Here is a 19,889-nt window from a genome sequence, read left to right as displayed (position 1 = left end):
TTCTAATAGATTTCTGTTTCCAACTACAGAGCATTTAATTGTGATTATAAAAAGAAGGCATTTTTGCCTTTTTGCGTAGGTGTTAAAAGTTTGGCCTGTTTGGAGACCGTGCTTAATTTAGCTCATCTATTTTCAAGGATCTAGACTGCTTCAGAAACTCACATTAGACATGAACATTAGAACTTCATTAAAATAAGACTCTTTTTTTCAGACCCAAGAACAGTCTTTCTTTTAGTTGGAATGGCGGCCTTTCCATTCACTTTCCTTTGCCCAGTGTCATTGTGTATGACATCATTATGTAGCTTCTTCATTCTATAGGCGATTCATTATATATTTGCTTCATTCTATAGGCACTTCATTCTGGATTTGCTTCATTTTATAGCCGTTTCGTCTGTCTGTATCTTGTATTTTATAGGTACTTAGGTTCTCCATTCTAGAGTTGCTTCATGGTATAGTTTCTTCGTGGTTTCATCTTCTGCGGCCTTTGTTCTCTGAGAAGGGAGTCAGCCGGCAGAGCCCTCTGACTCAGCATGCAGAAGCTGTCCTCTCAACCAAACATGCTTTCGATGGGCCTGGTCTCACTGGCACATCTTAACTGTGGTGGGAAATCCATAATGAGGCTGTAGTTTGAGACGAGTGACCCCTCCCCTCACTTAACCCCTTAGCGCACTTTCCAAATCTGGCCAATCCTTGCCCATTTAGGGGTGTACCCAGCGTCTCCAAATCTACCCAAAATATCTAAATTATGCATTGCTGTAAATCACAACATATTCATGTATTTCACTACAAATCAACTGTTTTTACTCAAGAAACTGTTGCATAATTTTCAAGTGGGAATTACAAGCTTTCCATCAGTACAGTGGTCTAAAATAGCTAGGGGTCCAGAAACATACTCAAAATCTCAAATAAGGTGAAACATTGATGTCAGATTTAAAAATAATGCAAAAATATTGTCATACAATGCTGTACAGTACCTAAATGTGTAATAATTAACTCTTGTATGTATTTATATACTCTGTACTCTCCTATGTTTTCTTGTATAGGGATGGGGTGACATAAAACCAATTTCCAACCGTCCACCACGTTTTGGCAATGTTCCAACACTCTCGTCATCACTGTTGCATGCATCACAAAACTACTAGACTATCAACGAACGCTTACATTACAGTGTGAAATATCCACATTATATAACACCACTAACCTATTTAAAGACACTCAATTTCAAAAATAACGTATATAACTGAAATATTTTGAGCAATAATACTTACATAGCAATGATGAAATCATATCTGTTTTCAGTAGATCTAGACAGAGACATTAAATCGTTAACAAGTTCTCGTTAGGTGCAGCGTCTTTGACTGCTACCAGAGTGAATGCGTAAGTGAATGCAATGATAAGAAAATTTTCGGTTACGCTGACCTATAAAACGCTATTCCAAAAGCAAAATTAGACATGTTATACATCGTTAGAAAGCTTATACTCTCACCTACTGAATAAATATACTGTCATTCAAGCCAGACTGTACTAAAAAGGGCGACGACGCCGTAAACAACACGTGTGGTATTACGCACAGCTATTTTTGAAGGTACCCAGGTGTCACAAATGTGTGTATATTTCACAAACGGATTGTCCAAGACAATATATGACCACTCTGTCTCAAAAGGGACATCTCTACACGTAAAACCAATGATATGGTTGTATATTTATTCAATATTTAGTCCTAGATTTTGACTGTAGAATGACATGGTATCATTTTTTAAAACTTTGTCTCGTTGATTTCGTTATTCAGTGAGCAGCGTTTTCACTGCTGTATTAGCATATCTTAGGGCTATTGTCGGGTTTATCTTGTTACTATGACGGAGTACGATTTTTGTGTGCTGAAAGAATATTTTTATGAATGCTCAGATAGACAATATTGTCCATTATGTCATGGGTGGGGGGTGTAGTTGCAGATGAGACTGCAGGGAGGGGGTGCGTGTTAAATGAACGACCAGAGCGACAATGGTGGCGCTGTGAAACTCTGTTTTCGGCATAGTTGTCGTGTATCGTCTACTAATGAAACTAAACAAACAAAGCGTTTCTGTTTTTAACTCATACTCTGGTTGCAGTAGCACCGAATGTCTGAGTTCAGTAATCTGGGTACGCCTGCGTGCCGACCACTAGGGGCTGTGCGCTAAGAGGTTAAATGGAAGGCTTTTCTCCACACCGACCTTCTTGCTAACCTTTCAGCTCTGCTCTCCCACCCCAGCCACGGCCAAGCCAGACAGTAGCTGGGTGCCAAATGAGAGCGGAGACCTACATCACATCTGGAACATGACTCAGTTTATCAGAGGGCCTGTGAAGCTTTTCTGTCCTTGAAAATTCCTGTTCCACAGGTAATGTCATAATTGGTTCTGAGAGTGAGAGAAAGAGAAAGAGAGAGAGATTGTGCTTGCCTTTTTTTAACTCTCCACAACATAAAACGCAGATCCATCCTCTGATCCCTGGCCCTCCCAACTCCTGTTGTGTCCATCTTCTGTTTAACACTTTTGTCACTCCTCCATTTTCCCATTATTCCTGACATTTATATGGTAGGGCTGGACCTTCACCGTGACAACCTGCATTTAAGACCTCTTAGCGTACTTTCTGTTGGTGTGGATCAGTGGATTGAAATTCTCCCTGGGTGGCCAAAGATCCTGTAATTAACTCAATTTCAGTTTCTCGCGGTCACCACAGGTGCTCCCATTTGAACTTTTACCCAGGCCATGCCTGTCAGTCGACTGAAAGCTGCCATTATTTCACCTTTACGTGACAACAGTGAAGCAAAGTTTTTTAAAAGTGTCGTATTGCTAAGGCTAAAGAATATGACAGGCTGCTGGGTTGCTCGCTCAGTAAAAGCGCCACTAGCGGTGGATGAGTGTGCCCATGCCGACTGCGGCCCGCATCCCTCCCCTGCATCATCTAAAGGATACAGGGGAGGGATTCAGTTGGGGGGGGGGGGGGGGATAGCAGTGTTCATTGTTACTGCAGCTCCTTTTGGCCAGGGACACCCGTGACTTTATCTCTGCACATACGTATGATTGGGTCTCCTCTGCCCCCACTCCGCACATGCGCAGCTTGTGGCTGCGGTGTGACAAGAAGCAGCTGTCTAACAACGTGTTTCTGAGGCGAACCCCAAGATGTCTCCCGAGCTGGCAGCATAACTGTATATGTGCACGCTTGTACATGATTCATGAAGTGGACATTCCAAATTTGGGTGCGATTGGCGATGCCAAATTTTAAAAAAATATTTAAAAAAAGAATATGACAGGCTTCTGAATATTATTATAAAGCTTTTACTCCCACTGTACGACATGTAGTAGGACTGTAATAGTAGGACTACAAATGTCACACAGAGCTCTCTCAGCATGCCAGGACTAGAGCAATACCAGATGCTTCTGTCAAAACTCCAGCCACAATGGATGGGCTACACTGGAAGTCCTCGGTTGTCTTGAGTCTGTGCCCAGTCTTAGATAAATAAATAATACCCTCAGCAGGGCACTGCATACAAATTTTGTATTAAAAAAACAGTACCCGTTAGGGGTGAGAGACAGTAAAAATTGAAGCTGTGTCACTGAGTTAGTAGCACCTTTTAGGTCTAGTGATTCTTTTTTACATTCATTACGAACTGTCACACTTGACAGGTGTGATTCCTATTTTCAGGAATAACATTTTCCTTGGAGTGAAATAAAAAAGTCTACGCTGCGCACTCATGCATATTTATGACCGAATATCACGTACGGGTCTGGGCATATGCGGCATATAGCACTTCCATTCGAGGCGATCAAATGACTCACGCTCTGGATTAGCATTTTGTTTTTCTTTCTTTTTTTTTTTTTTTTTTTTTTTTTTGCTGATATCAAAAACAAACAGAATGACAGATGCGTGGCGGCTCGCGGGGGGGGGGGATGAGTAACCGGGTGGGGAGTGCATTAAGGCCTCATAAAGCCGTCGTTTTCCGCGCGCCGCCTCGGCCGCGCCGGGGACAAGAGCGACGACCGCGCCCGTCGAGCGCCAATGAAGATGGATCTCCCCCCGTCGCTCGTGTCAGCGGCGGGAAAATGACGAATGGCTGTTTTTTTTTTTTTTTTTTTTTTTTCACCTGTTGGATTCGCCGCCGCGTGAAGTTGTTTCCAAATGCAACAGGCGCTGGAATGAGAAATCACCTCTGCAGGGTAGGAGGACGGGCCTCCCCGGCACGTTCCCCCAAAGCGCTCCCCGGGTAAACGCATTTTTGGGGGGCTGGTAGGAGACTGTTATAGGATTTGAAAAGGAACTGTTGGGAATTTGTCCTCCAAGTGTTGACTGGGATGGATTGAGCTGGGCCTCTAAACTGTTGCAACTAGTCAAATGTCTAATACACTGTTTGCTAGCTTCATAAGGCAAAATCTGTTCCATAGCAAAATTGACACGAGTTAATTTGAAATGTGTCTTATTGAAATATAGTAACGGCAGTTATTGACAGGGCATATCAGGCTCACCTCTGTATCTGGATTTCATCCCTCTAAGGAGTTTTTTTAACCTCACTTGCTGGATTTTTGAGGACTTGGACTTGGTCTTGGCTAAAACGTCCAGTTTTTTCTGTGAAGCATCATTGTGACATTGTCAGTGACAAATGCGGTTTAATTGAACAGCATACCTGTGCAGGTCCTAGAATAGCCACACTGGCCACGTGCTACTTCATACATGCATGCATGAGCCTGATGCTACTGGGCTCATGTAAAAACACAGCATTCACATATGCAGTAGCTGTTCACATTCGCACAGCAAAGCCCCAACCTCGAGCTGTTTTGTCTTTTCATGTCGAGCCGGCCCTCTGTGAACTGGAGTGTGTAGGAGTGCCGCTACTGCTTTTCGGCAGAGTGGGAGGGTGGTGTTCAGTGTTTACATTGTGCACAGCTTGTGGCGTGCATAATTACTACGCTACGGCGCGCGCTGTCGACCGATGACCCCCGCACTTTCACAACGAAATACTGCGCCAGTCAAGCCGGGCTCGTTCGAGCCTTCTGCTCCAGTGGTGTTTTAACCGCACTCACATCTCCTTTTCCAGACCGCGGACCCCAAACTCGTTACTGGTAAATGGTAAATGGGCTGCATTTATATAGCGCTTTTATCCAAAGCGCTTTACAATTGCCTCTCTTTCACCAGAGCAGTTATGGGTTAGGTGTCTTGCTCAGGAACACTTTGACACGCCCAGGGCGGTTATCGAACCGACAACCCTCCGACTGTCAGACAACCGCTCTAACCTTCTGAGCTATGTCGCCCCAAAATGTCGCTCTTACCTTCCTGTCGCTCTTACCTCCTGAGCTGTGTCGCCCCTATGTCATTACTGCACGCTATGCTGTTCTGTCACTAAATAATAGCTCATAAACAATCAACTGTAATATAAACTTTGACCCGTGAGGCACAAAACAGGGCTCCCATTCCCCAAAGTTTACCAGCAATGGTTAATTGACTTGGCAGACACTGAACGTGAACAGCATTAAGCTGTAGGAAACCCGCGGTGAGAGAGATTGGCAGGGGGGATGATGGGAAGGGCGGAGGAGGAGGAGGAGGAGCGGCGCGCGGAGGAGACGCAGAAGCCCCGCCGGCGGAGCTCACGGAGGAACGGGCGCGGCGCGTCCGTGGGAATTCCAGAGCGAGTCAGCGATCTCGCCGCGGAATCTCAACCGCGGGCCCGGACCAGACCGTGCGAAGCGCCCGCCGCGCCGGAGCTGCGGCGGCTCGGCCTGCGTGTGAGAGAAGCACGGGTGCAGCAGCAGGACAGAGAAACCCGGGGTCTGGCGACGGAGCGCCGTTCGCTCTTATACAGCGGGCTTCGGCTCCTCGAGGCCAGCTTAATGAAAATGAAATATCGCTGTCTGTGCAATAGAGGCAGTGTGACTCCCGGTTTTATTTTTAGTCTGAGTGAGACGGTGCGGGTGAGTGTAAGTGCAGGGCGTGCCACATTCAGAATAAAAATGCCTGAATACCGTTTCACCAGCTTAGACAGCGGCGAGCTCCTCATTCTGTAAAGCTCAGTCAGGGAAGTGCAGTTCCCTTATGACCCGTTTATTGGAGCGAGGGTTCTTAATGGGAACTCTGCGTTGGGTTCCGCGCCGAGTGCGCGACAGAGCTCAACAGACCGACCGCTGATTGGTTATGGGGGAGTACCGCCGAAACGCCTGATCTCTGTGCCGGTCCGCTGTCGCTCGGCGCGGTACGGGCGCGCCACTTGCCACTGTCCCAGCATGCTCGGTGGAGAGCGTACTGGAATGACACAGGGCTAGAGCTGGAGGCTGAGTGAGACTTGGGCCCGATTCAGCGTTTCGGAAATAAACCTGCTGCTTCTATTCACTCCTGCCCTCTTACCCAACCACTGAGACGGGAGACATTCCCAGTGGCACAAACATCCCTGCCCTTTTGACCGGTGGACATAGCTCTCTTGCCCGTCTGTTCAATTATGCGTGTGTGCTTGCGTGCGCACATGCGAGCGTGCAAGCGAGAGACGCGTGATTTATCGGTTCTATAAATAGACGTTTGTTACAGTACAGCTATCCTTTCTGTGACAGCCCACGTCACACCAACCGTGGGCTGAGCTGCAGTACAGTAGAGACTGATACGCCGTAAAGGCAGGTTCTGCCAGCGTGCGTCTCCTACGCGTAAGGCCCAGCGAGGTGATCTGTTTTCAGGGCACACCGATGCACGCTCCCTCACATGCCGGTCCCTGCCGTACTCCTCCTCTCCTTTGATGAAGACGGGGAGCTCCCCTCCGAGGCGCGGCGGTGGAAACGTGAGCGGTAAAATCGAGCGAGCGCAGGAGAGGGGCCGCCTCGCCTGCTCCTCCCCGCCCAAACCCTCCCACACCTCTGTTATATCCACTTTCATGTCCTCCCCCTGTTCTACTCGTGGGACAGTGTGGATTTTTTGATGTTCAGTTCTCCCCTTCTGTATCCAGCTTAAAACAAACAAAAATGGCTCGAACTTCTAAGTATTGCCAGTCTCTGACTTAAAAGAATGAAATTGCATTCACATATTCATATATCGATGGAACTTGGTTTCTTGTCTTGGTACTTGGCCCACATGCAGCAGAAAAAACGCAGTGGCCCGCACTGTGCTCATTACAGTTAGGTTAAGCTTGGTTTATGCCTGTGAGCCATCGACAGATCGCCCCACCCATTTTGGGGGGTTTGTGAAGCCTGACTCTCCCGTCGCTATAATGATCCCTGGAAAGGGGATTTTGCTAATTGTTTGGCGAGCTGATGGGAAAAGCAGCCGTTAATTAGGACGCTAACAGTGCAGATGAGTCCAATTAGCATCCATAGACCGAACAGCCAAGCCTCCTCCATGTCACTTTTGAGAACATGGAAACAGTGCAAACATGTAAACCTCTGTAATGCCTTCCCTGCATAGCTGCATAGGAAAACCATTGACTCCACTAATATCCCTATCTGCTTATATTTACCAAATTATACTGTGCAGCTCTGGGGATATTACACATTTTCAATCAATTTCATTCAGAAGCAAACAATCCATCTTTCATGAGGAAAGCAGTAATATTCCACCTTGCCCACAAAAGATGGGGGTCAATCTATCCAATCCTGAAATTGATTAGATTCTGTAAATTTAGACCGGGAAATGGAGTTAAGATAGAGTTTGCATGCATGGAGCTTGAGTCAGCATTGGCCGTTTGGATTGTGTTTAGCTTTGAATTGGAAAGATAATTGGATTCCACCGACTACAGTAAAGATGTCCAACTATAAATTCCCACTAAGCACTGCCATCAATTTCCATCGACCCCCCCCACTCAGAACGGCAGCTCCTGAAAAGAGGGCCAATGGTAAAGGCTTTGGAAACAATTGGTGAACTCTGAGAAGGAGAATTCAGTATTCGGTTTGGAGGCAGACTGTTATTGCCATTGCTCAACAGCGATCAAAACAAGCATAATTAGAGACCAGCATGTAAATCCGCTGGGAGAGCCCTGCTTGGGGATTTTGTAGAAGGTTGATGTATCTGACACACTCTCCCGGTTTTCCTGAAAGAACAGTTTGCACCTCACTGATCACTTCCTAATTAAACTACCTCCGCATAAATGTCTTCAGCACAGTGATGGAGAAAAAAAAAACATTTATCCACCCCCTTTTCCCCAACAAAACAAAAATGTAGTTATTTTTAAAATTATCTCCACAAATGTTTCCAATACATTTATGATTTGTATATATCTCACAGTTTTGGGAGATGTTTGAACAGAAAGATAAGGTACCGCTTGCTGAAATTACTACTCACCAAACGCCAAATTGCTGCCTCGCAACCGTAACCCTGTGTTTATAATCGCAAGCGCAGATTGAATATCAGAACTTGTTTGAGTCAAAATGGTGGGGAAAAAAGAAGGCTAATTGAGACAGGCAGCTGCTGACAGACACACTTGATTATTGGTTGAATTTCTGTTAAGTATGTATACATGACTCGATTCTTAAGACTGTAATTCATATTTTTCATTTTCTGGCTCTATAGAGATTTGAATTTATTCAACAACGGAGGGCAGATGGTTGCACAGAATTAATATTGTGTTTTTTTTGGTGTTGCGGATTTTTGTCCAGAGTCCTTACATAAAGTGATATTCACCGACTCTTTACACATCATATTAAATGTCAATCTTTGTACTCCAGTGGAAATGTTTACCTTTTTCCAAAAAAAAGGATTTCCATAATATGGAAATTTAGTTTAAATTAACAGACCAGCTGAAAGTGTTGAATTCAAAACTATGCTGTTTACATCGTTCGCCTGAGCTGTCTTCCAAAATGTAATAAATAAACCCACCAAATCACCAGATCTGTCATGAAAGAGATGGATTGACGGGGACAGATCAAGAGACTGAAAATGATGATGATCTGCGAGGGGGAGAGATCATTGTAGAGCATATTGAGATGGGTTTCTCTTGGCACAGCAGGGAGGATTGTGGGACTGAAGGAGACAGCAGCCCCGCAATCATCTTTGGCACAATCACCATCAGCGATCCAATCAAAACTCAAACGCCAAAGAATACGAAAACTGTCCAAAACTCGGGGAGGGGGGGCGGGGGGGGGGGAGGTTGCACACAGTCTATTTCCATGACCTTGAATTCCTCAGCAACAGAAGCAAAGGAAAGGCAGACAGTGTTCTTTTCTCTTGTATTAGTTTGGTGGAAGATAGGAAAACCGACTGTCAGTCTTATTTGCAGAAAGTCATGTGACGTTCTTCGTTCTGACGACGGACGAGGGCGACACGCCGGTTGGCTGTTGCTCTGTGGAGCGCGGTTTGGGAGGCTCGCAGAGCCGGCCGTGCGGTTCAGGGCACAGACCGGCTCGGGCTGGGATAAATGGTGTTAAGGGCAAACCAACGCTGGGGGGTTAATAAAGACGAGTGTCCGGTGTGTCAGCCTGTACGCCTGCCCTTTACCTGGGGAAGCTGCTCTGGATAGCATCAGGCGAGCCATTCTACGGTAATTGTCCTCTGGAAAGGAAGCGTTTGCTGAGAAGAATTAACAACCTGCAAGAATATCCAGGCCTTCAAACTATGCCTTCAAATTATGTTGTGAATCAAATGGTGTAGAAAATTCTAGAAGAAAAAAAGCAGTGAATATGGCAGTATGTTTTTTTTATTCAAGAATTTTCTACACCATTTGGCTAACAACATAATAGCATTGCATTCGTAGCATAAATACACATTTTGGAAGGATAAGCCTGTAGTTTTTCTATTGAATTAGCGCACATATGAAATAACATAATGAAGTTAATCAACTAAGTAATTACTGAATTGTAATTTGAGTTTAATATCAGGTATACTTATTCTGTGATGTCGCCCACAAATATGGTTGCAGTGATATGCCCTATGAATTTCTTTGTCAATGCCAACAGTACCCAGAGGCCCCAAAGCAACATATAATTGACCATAGTGTTTCTCTGGGAGAATATCTGCAGCAGGGTTATGACTTCATTGCTGCTCAGTCTACAGCTTCTCTGTAAAAAATTTACTGGTCACTGTCACATTCTCAACCTCTGGTTTTGAGTAGCCTATTTAAGCACACCAGTGGAGTATATCAGAGCAGCTCAGCATGGCATAAGTAGCGGGACACTCCTGAAAACATAAATTAGATACGTCTATGGCTTCAGGAATATTTCCCCAAAGTTCAGGAGAAGTGCCTGAACCCATTTTTTCATATCTAATTGTATTTTCACGGGAGAGCTCAAAGGTCAGGGGAGCGAGCAACTAGGGAAAGAGTGGTTGCAGTGGCAGCAGAAGTGCTGGTATGCCCGCTCCCTAATGTACGGACAACATTGCAGTAGATGGACTGGAGTTACCTTTGAGCATTTGTAGAATCAAAATTCTTTTCAAAAAGACAAGGAAAAAGATGGTCACAGCAGACAGTGTGTGTCACCTGACCATGAAGACCTAGATCGTGCCAAGTAGCCTTTATTGACACTGCTGTCCAATTCTGTTTACACTCCTCTTCGCTTAGCAGCCATCAATTCTCTTGCTCGACAGCATTCTGTACGTATTTATAGAGTTCGACTTGAAATATCACCCATTTTTCACAGAGCCTAGAAGTGGAGATTTCCACTCATCAGCCAGGGCAGGGATGCTACACTTGGCAGCATAACCAGATGCTGCCATCACCGGATTAAGCCGCACATCTTGATGGCCTATAAAATATTAGAACCAACAACCACTGTAATAAGGATTTTTGTGGACCTCCTAATTATTTGGACAGTGGCCATCAGTAGTGACTTGACTGTTGTTCTCTTCTCAGTTTTTCCATGTTATTTCAAAGTGTTTGCGCATTGAGATTGCTGTATGGAAAACCAAAATTCGCCACCTGGTTTTAGCTGAATGATGCTGTATTTAAAGCCGACATTCTGTTGAGTAACTATTTACCAGATCACAGAACTATATCTGATGATGTCTCAATATCACATCAAGGAGATCAACTGTTTTATTTCCTCTCTTCTCTTTCATTCATTTAGTAAATACCTCCGCGCTGTGTCTAATCTCTGTCTTCTTTTTATAACGGCACAAAGAATCTCAAAAGTGAATCGTTGAGGAGAAGAAAGACAGAAATAACCGGGGTGGTTGTTATGGTGATAATTATAAAAGGAGCAGATGGGCTGGAGATATCAGATGTCGCGGGGTATTTTTAGCTGCGCGGCGGCGCGCTCGAAGCCCTTACAGCGACTGCCGAAGCTCCCCGTCAGCGGCGCCTGGCGTTCGGGAGCGCGCTCGGACCGCCGGGGCCCACTTTCCATTCCACAAGTGTTCCCTGGCTCCGCCGCCCAGCAGGCAATCTGCGCCTTCCCACCAGCCCTCGGGGCCCGCCTTGGCTCCTGCTTTTTTCCGGGAGCCCGCTTTCCTCGTCCCTCTGCCTCTTTTGCCCCTTGAAGCCACCTGTTTTCCCTCCTGAACAGTCCCCTCGCCTCTCCTGGCAGAAAGTGCTACCCGTCGCCAGGCCAGGGGGCTGGTGAAAGGAAAGAAAGAGGAGGATCACGGTGAACGCGGGCTTCCTTCTTCTGACCCGTGCCCATGCTCTGTTCTTCTTCCCTCCTGAAGGGTTGACAAACATAGGATAAGTACTTTAGGGTCCTTGGCTCCAGTAGCCCCTCGCACTATTGGCTTCCATTTCTAGCATCCCAGTAAATCTGGCCAGGTTTTCTTGCATATGTCGTTGTGGGGCATTTGCCAAGATACTATATTAAAGCATCTTGGGTGGGTGCATTCTAATGAGCTGAAAATGCACTTATAAAATGCGGTTTGTTTGTTTTTTTGTTCTTTGTTTTTTTAGGATATAGGATATCAGTGATATCCCATGTTTTCTCATTTAAAATAGAATACATAGGATATTATTTGGAAAGCTTTTCTGTAAGCACTTTTTAAGTTTAAAGTGTTTTTAAAGGTTCAAGATCAGGGCAGATTCAACGTCTCGCAATCAGCGCTATTGTTTTTACCGCTTTAAAAACGGAACGGCTGGAGACTTTATGGCGGAAATAAAATACTGGGCAGAACGGAAAACTAACGTTATGACGTTCAATAACCCGTTCAGCTCTGTTCAATTCAAAGTATTTACATTTAATATTTGTGTGCAGCTGAAATGGCAGCGATGTTTTTATGGATTGGTTTGTGTATTTGTGGAACAGCTTGACTACATAGTGCAAATCTCAGTAGGGGATTTCTGATAATGTAAAGTAAGGAAGGATTCCATCTTGAATATGTTTAGTAGCGGAGTGAAGACAGTTTTAAGTTTTAAAAAAAAATGTCATCAGAAGTTTAGCTCACAGTTCCCCAATAAATTTTTTTGTCTTGGTTCTGCGGGCATAACTGCAAGCTGTCTGACCCCTCAAAGGAAGAACAAAAACACGTCAAAGTCAGGACTTCCTCCTGTGGGTTGGGTAGGGGTCGGCAGGGTGGTGCTGACGCTAAGACTCAGACACCCTGACCACCTCAACCCGTGTGAGGTCATCCAGTCGCACTGCTGAGAAGAGTCTGATCATAAACAATCCAAATTCCCAGCACCTACCATGACTCACTATACCCCTAACAAAGGGAAACTCACTGCTGTCTTGACTGAAGTCATAGCTGAATGATGTATTTGTGGGCCAAGATGTGCGCTGTAGGTGTATCTGCGATGTTCCTTCACCTTATAACATTTTTCAGTCTTTGTGTTGAACACACTCTACCATAGTCTCATAGCCAATCCTGTGTTGTTATTACTAGTCATTCTGTGAGGATTTGTTACTCAGTATTGTACAGTGTTCAAGGCAACCTCTGAGTGCTTTCATTTACAACTTGAGCTACAGTAAGATGTATTTGAAAGGAATGTGTATTTCGCTCTATTCCTGCTCAGCTGTTTTTCAGAGGAAAGAAATGTGTATGTCTGAACAGCGTTGGAACATTCCCCTCTGTCACCACCCCACCATAGCACTTTGGTATGCCTGTGCTGTTGTACCCCAGTAAGATATTCTCATGTACCACTGATGTGCTTAACTTTCATTTCTAAAGCTGGCAGTATTTTTTATGTAGATTATATTCCCAAAACCAAATCCCTTCTCACCCCCAACACAAACACGCATGCATGCACACACGCACACACACGGACACGGACATGCACACCACACACACACACACACACAATGCTTGAGTCTATCATTCAGGCCAGAGAAGTTGCTTGAATTATTTCCTTAATCCTTGAAAGTGTGGGTGACGCATCACCAGAACAGGACGGAGAGCTGGTTCAGAGCAGGATGCATTTACTCAAAGTGTCTAGCATACAGGCCGTAATGATCGTTGTGGTGTCCTGATAAAAGTCTGCTTGTTCCACAGACCGCCATTAAGGGCAGAGATCTGATCCTGTGGTATTTTCTGCTTTTAGATTATGCCATTTGGCCTCAGCGCGTCCCCATTATGATTAGCGATAGAACGAGAGGTCTTTCCTGTGATGGGCTCCAGAGCGATGGCGGGTCAGGACATTGGCAAAGGCTGCCGATTCCAGAGTGCTCAATTCTTACTCATTTTTTTTAATTTTTAATGTATTTATTGTGACGTGCGCCGCGATGCCAGTGCACATGCCAGGCGAGGGTCGGTTGCTGTGGTGATGCCGCGGCTCCACGCTCCCGCGCTGGGGCTCGAGCAGCTGCAGCGCTCAGATTAAACGGTCTCTGTGAGAGCGCCATAGCTGCAGCCTTGCAGAGGTGTGGCGTGAGGGCATGCGGTGCATCTCATTAGCTTTCACACTCAATCATTGGGGAACGTTGTTGCAGTAAATATATTTCTGTGCCAAATAACTTCTTTATATCTACAATATACGGGCATATTGATTTTTTTTTTTTTTTTTTTACTGTTCAGTCAGTACCAAGCAACTTGAAGTCCTTCAAAATTTGACTTCTTTTTTGCAACTTTTATTCCAGGAAAAACATTCCGTTGCTATATTTTGAGAAAAACTATGCACGACTTCAAGTTGAGGACCGGATGCTGTAAAAATGTTGCTGAACGTACTCTGGCGAGCAGATGAAAGGGTTGAAGGTGTATGCATTCTTCTTGTTTCCTTTTTTGGCAAGATACGTATTACCAGTGTGCACAAGCGCAATCAATCAAAAGCAGTGAGCAACGAAAGCTCAGTCACGTCCCAGGATACTACAGCACCCCTCTGCCTCAGTCTCCTTCTTTCGCATTCTCCACCTTCCCTCATTACATGTCCTTCTCCCTCTCTTCTCTATCCGTTTCAGTTCCTTTCTCCCTTTCTGCCTCCTCTTCTTCCTTCATCTTCTGCTTTTGAGAGCCGGGAGTGATCGAAAAAAAATCTTTTTGATACGTCCCATTAATTCTAGCTCGTTGGGTTTCTATGGTGAGGCTCCCTCTGGGCCGTTGTTTACCCAGCTCCAGGGAGAGCGCTGTAAATCACACACCTGCTTAATGGAGCTCCGAGCGGGAGGGCAGTGCGATCCGCCGGCCTCTGAATGCTCTAAAATTAGCGTTCAGACCAGCGAGAGAGGGGCCATTATGGCTCTGTCATCAGGAGTCACAGGTTAGCCAGAGAAAAATACCGACATGTATTTATCGTGTCGCGGTTTCTGAAACCCTCTGTCAGAACGCATTAAGGAAGTACGAGGCGTACGGCGAAGCGCTTTGTGAATGCGGCGGCCAATCAGAAGCCCCTTTTTTGGCGCTTTTCGTAAAATAATGGACAAATCGCAGCGCTTTGTCTGTGCGGCCTAATGTGTCATTTGGTCTTGAATTAGGACATTTACTGGCTTGGTGAAAGGGTCACCGATGTCCGTGGCTCCTGGATCAAATAACAAAGAAGGCTGTTAGACACAGTGAAATTGCTGCAGGGCTCATTTTTAAAATGGTGCGGTCATATGAAGCCTTTTTAAAAATGTGTTCTGCTGTCCGGTTTTCTCAGTGAAATCGGTCCTTCTCGGCAGTGCGTAGAGCTGAAGAGCAAGGCTGTGAATTTCAAACCCCTCTCGCAGTGCCCTTCTCATTTGTTTTCAGATTTACTTATTTTCAGAATTAGTATTTTAGAATATTTGTGTTATTATATTGGAGCGGTTACACTGCCAAAACTGGTTAGCCACAGTTTGTCTTTGTTTAATTGGCATATGATGTCATGTGTAAAAAAAATTAAAAAAAAGTTAATTTCTTAGTCACTACTCAGGAGGGTGGAGGAGTCATTCTCAGTCCTCTGCCAACTGATTATGACTTTGGCATTTGGTCTTTTCTGTCATCTCTCCAGCTTGTCTCAATAGCTGTGTTAATTTAGATCATGTACTTTATATTTCCTCCTGTTTAGAATGGATGCACCTTTAATTTCCCATCGAGCAGCCAGCCTTTGAAAAATAAATATAACCACTTAGTGAGGTGTCGCATTAGGAGCGATTTGATTGGCTGTGAAGTGCAGGTCCAGCGGCGAGGACATTTCAGCCAAAACAAAATGGCCGAGGTGTCAATAGAAGCCTGTTTCACGGGTAAATATGTGCCAGCATTAGCTAAGTGTCCCAACTGCTGGGAACAGCCTCCCGAGAGAAAGAGAAAAAGAGAGAAAAGCCAAAGGCCTGAACCCATTCATGCCATGATTACGCCATGGAACCTGTCATTCGGAGGTTGCGGGTTCGAGTACTAGGTGTGGCACTGCCACTGCACCCTCGTGAAGGGCGCTGAAAAACGGAATTATCCAGCTGCATAAACGAATCGCATGATTTTAAAAGTGTCGTTTGCGCACGTCGCTCTGGATGAGTGTCTCAGTGTGTAAGTGTGTAAATGCACATGCGTCGCCTCCCTGGCCGTGAAGAAGGGATGGCAGAGAGGACGGGGCTGCGGTGGAGGAAGAGAACGTCACACGCGGGTGCTCATGGATGAATGGCTCTGTCTCCGCTTTAAGGCAGGAAGCCAGGTCGCCGTGCACTCCGAGCGGTAATCAGAAATCGAACGCGGCCCCTAGCCGTCCTCCGGTTCGGTCTCCTCCGCTCAGCGGAACTGTGGCCTTCCCGCCTTCTGCCGGCAGATTGAAAGTGATGCTTTTATTGCGCCTCTCTTTTAGCCTCGCAGACCATAATAGATGCCCCCCTCTGGGTTGTTAGCGGCTGGGGAGAACGCTCAAATATGATTTGGTTCCTTTTTTATTAAAACGTTTCGTCTTGAGACGCAAACTTTAGTCGGGTTCACATTTGAAAGCGATCCCTTTCCTCGCGCTATTGGGTGTGTTAACGCTGAAAAAGGAGAGGTGTCGTGCCTCGGCTTTTTAAATTATGATCATCCAGTCGTTTAAGTGCGGTGGTGATCAGCGATCAGGAGGGTCAGTCTTTTCAGGGAGCAGGTGAGGAGATAAACATGCAGACCTGCTCTAAATGAGTGGCCGCTTTCTGAGGTAACGATGCAAAAGGAAATGGCTAGCGGTGGCTAGCGAAGCCTCCGTAATCCCGCCACGGTTCTCTCAGAGCGCACTGCGTTGTGACCGCCTGCTCCGGCTGCGTCAAGTTCGACGCCTCGGCTCCGCAGTCCGGGCATCCGGTACGGTTGCTGCAGAAACGCTAACCTTAACCCTAACCCTCCCATAGGGGTTTACCGGAGCAACAGGTGCCGGGCGGCGGTCGCTCTCCTCAAGAAACGAACCGTGGCGCTTCCGCCCCACCTGAGCCGAGGGGGGGGGGGCCGAGGGGGGGCGTCGCGTCAGCGTCCGCGGCGCATTAGCCAAATTGAATTTGCCGCTAATTCCACGCGGTCTGAAATGTCAGCGGGGCGCGGCTCCGCGGGAGCGCGTGGGCGGGGCGGCGGGAGGACCCGCGTCCCCGCAATCTCATTTGTCCCCACTTGACGGGAATTAGTCATGCGCGAGATTGATGGGACGCGCTCTGAATTCGTTCGGGTCCCTCGGCTCCCCGGGGCTCGCCGTTAATGTCAATAAAAATGCGTTTTCGGCGGACGAATCATTGATCCCTCGCGAGAGACGGCGCGGCGGGGTTTGATGCGTGCTTTCATTTTCAGGAGCGGAAATGAGATGGGGCGGGGGGGGGGTGAGGGCGGAGCGGGGTGAGTAAATGTGTAAATTGTGTGTGTGAGCACCAGTTGAACAGCTGCTCAGATCCGTCACTGTTTCCGTCACAAGATTTCTCAACAGCGAAGCCGAGTAGCTCTCATCCTGCCATTAGCATCATTCTGCTTCTGTGCTGCTATCTTTTACGCTGCACGCCACATCTTTTAACATCGTACACTGAGACTGTTTTTTTACAAAAGCACCGCTCTGTGGGTTCTCCTCTGGGGAGCAGCATTTTGAGAAGAGCAAATGCCTCCCACGCACATCCTTAGTGAAAATGCCCCAGGTGTCTGAACTGTGTCTCCTCTTCTGTCCTCGCAGACGTGGTGGTGAATGGGAAGCCGTGTGACTGCGACATCATCGCGGACTGCAAGGTCGGCGATATGGTGCCCCTAGAGGTCAAGCTGACAAACCGCAGCAAGAACGCGGTGGGCCCTTTTGCTCTGACCATAATCCCCTTCCAGGACTACCAGAACGGGGTCCACAACTACGACCTGCAAGACGCCGTCACCTTCATCGGTTCCAACACCTTCTACATTGAGACGGTGAGAAGGCTGAAATCTCTCGCATCTTTTTATTAAAGAAAAATCTTCAGGGCTCTTTCTACATGTTTGTTTCGTTCCTTTTTTTAACATCCCATTTAAGTGATAATGCAGTACTTAAAGCCTTTCATCTAGGAAATTATACCTAAATATGGCCTCCTATACTAATTTTCCTTAATGCTATTATTGTCAATATCACAACCCTTTGAAGTCAGTTTTGCAGTTTGTCAAGGAAGCAAAATCAGGCATCTTTTCTAGATCTTTCAGCAGAGAAGATCTAAAAAGACTCTTTTATTAAGTAGGGAGGGAAGGACAGTGAAATATTGGTCCTGTTTCCCCCGAACCCTTCCTGCTTACGTACGTTGACTTTGTCCTTTGTTTTCAGGTCAAGCCCACAGAAAACTCCATCTGTGTCGGCGCTCTCCTTTTCCTCTACACCGGAGACTTCTACCTGAACATCAAGTTCCAAGACGACAACTCGGGCCGCGAGCTCCCCTTGGCTTGGTTCTGTTTGCCCAGCGTCCACATTAAGGCCCTGGACCCCGCCCTTGAGATGGCCTCCTGAAGCTACCGGCCCCCCGTGCTTTCCAGGGACCTCTTTCTCACGTCGGGGGAACCCGGTTTGATTTCAGACGAGGGGCAGCTCTGAGCCGGCGACTCCGGTCCTCTCTTCAATTGCTCGCGCGTCAGGAGCTTTGCACATAAATAGATTCTGTAACCTGCTGTATTCCTGTGTACATCCTGGTCTTAAAAGCCAGCGCAATGTGGCTAATAGTTTAGCGCTGTGCGACAACATGTTTTTGGGTCACTTTGACACCGAGGTCTTTAAAGATAATTCAGTCCCAGGACACAGGTCATCTGAGAAAGCAGTCCTTCCACACATGGAGACATTATCAGAACCTACCTGTCTTTTTTTTTTTGTTTTTTTTTTTTTTTGGAGGAGGGGTTTGGATCAAACATCATCAGAGGTCAAAATGATATAATAAGTCTACCTGCGCATCGAATGTCCCTGATCACTGAATTTTCCTTAAAGGACCTGGGAACCAGTCACAGAAAGCTGTGAAAAGCTAGAGTCAACAGCACGGTCTCTTTAACGTTCACTTTAACATTCGCTGCGTGTGCTGTGTAAGTCTTCTCCGGATGCTTGTTTCTAAGGAAGTCTTCTCAAGGAAGAACTGAACTCTTGCCCCCCCCTCTTTTTTTTAAGATTGTGCCCCTTTGATGCAAACAGTCTTAAAGGCAAGTAGAACCAAATGCAATACCCTCACAGAGGGTAGAAATATATGTTCTTTATCACATACCAAACAATTATCTAGAGCATGGACCTTAAGCTCGTTTGTGATTCATAGGTTTACCTCTTAATAGTGTCCAGTGACCTCTGATTACTTTTATGGTTAAAAAGATCCTAGCAGGTTTCCAGCTTTCTGTCCTAACGTTATCAAAGGGTTACTGTTGAATACAAGAGGTGCATTAATGTATAAATAGTGCAGGATATGAACTGTTGCTGAAGATGTGTGAAATTCACCCTCTGTGTATGGCAGTAGGCAGATAATGGTAATCGAACTGTGTTGCATTTGAATTTACTTGCATGCTCATACAGTAAGTAGCTTGTTTCAGCACAAAGTTGGTACAGGCACATTTATACTACTGACCTTTTTCATTTATTTTATCCAATTCAAAATTCGATATCAGTAAAATATACAGTCCTTTGTGTACGCTAAGTCTTGTAAATAATAAATGTTGAAGTAGATGAACTATTACCAGAAGTGTTTTGTAGTGTTTGACTTTTGTCCCTGGGAAATGTTGAGGTGTGTGTACTCTTTCATGTGAAAACTCTCTTTAGAATATGAAGCATCACTTTTCACCTACCCAGTTTTTCTGAGATAACGTCACTGAGAGTATATATCTGTATTTTTAATATAGGGAGAGTACTGTAATAGCATTCAAATCGCTAAACCGGCTTCCATTTTTTTGTGCATACAAGTGTTGATCCATTTCAAATTGCAAAGCATGAGATGCATTACTTTTAATAAGCCTGAAAGCTCTCAGGAAAAAAGGGTATCGGCTGATAATGGACTTTTAATGCTTTAATGATAGTGTATCACAGTAACAGTCAACAGCAGAAAAAAACCATAGAGGTGTATAGTAGTATTAAGATTATTTATGCAGCATTCTGAATCCTTTCTTATTATGCCTTTAATGTTACCCTATTCATAATTTCTTGTCCGTTGACGACAATTTTTGGTTTCAGAGGTAAATTGTAGCTTTTGATCCGTTGCGATTCAGAACAA

General features: G+C 45.7%; 1 protein-coding gene across 2 annotated transcripts in view; it reads left to right on the top strand.

Moving 5' to 3' along the window:
• Positions 1 to 19,358, top strand: part of trappc9 (trafficking protein particle complex 9) — a 308,154-nt gene extending 288,796 nt beyond the window's left edge. For both annotated transcript variants that reach the window (XM_035429796.1, XM_035429795.1), the window contains 2 exons: positions 17,378 to 17,601; positions 17,984 to 19,358. In XM_035429796.1, coding sequence (XP_035285687.1) covers positions 17,378 to 17,601; positions 17,984 to 18,163 — 404 coding nt within the window. In that variant the 3' untranslated portion in view covers positions 18,164 to 19,358. The remainder of the gene's footprint in view (positions 1 to 17,377; positions 17,602 to 17,983) is intronic.
• The last annotated feature ends 531 nt before the right edge of the window (positions 19,359 to 19,889 follow it).

Source organism: Anguilla anguilla, chromosome 8 (genome assembly GCF_013347855.1).
Source record: "Anguilla anguilla isolate fAngAng1 chromosome 8, fAngAng1.pri, whole genome shotgun sequence".
In the NCBI taxonomy this organism is placed as follows: domain Eukaryota; kingdom Metazoa; phylum Chordata; class Actinopteri; order Anguilliformes; family Anguillidae; genus Anguilla; species Anguilla anguilla.
The sequence above is the reverse complement of the archived record's forward strand: the minus strand, read 5'-3'. Positions and strand labels throughout refer to the sequence as shown.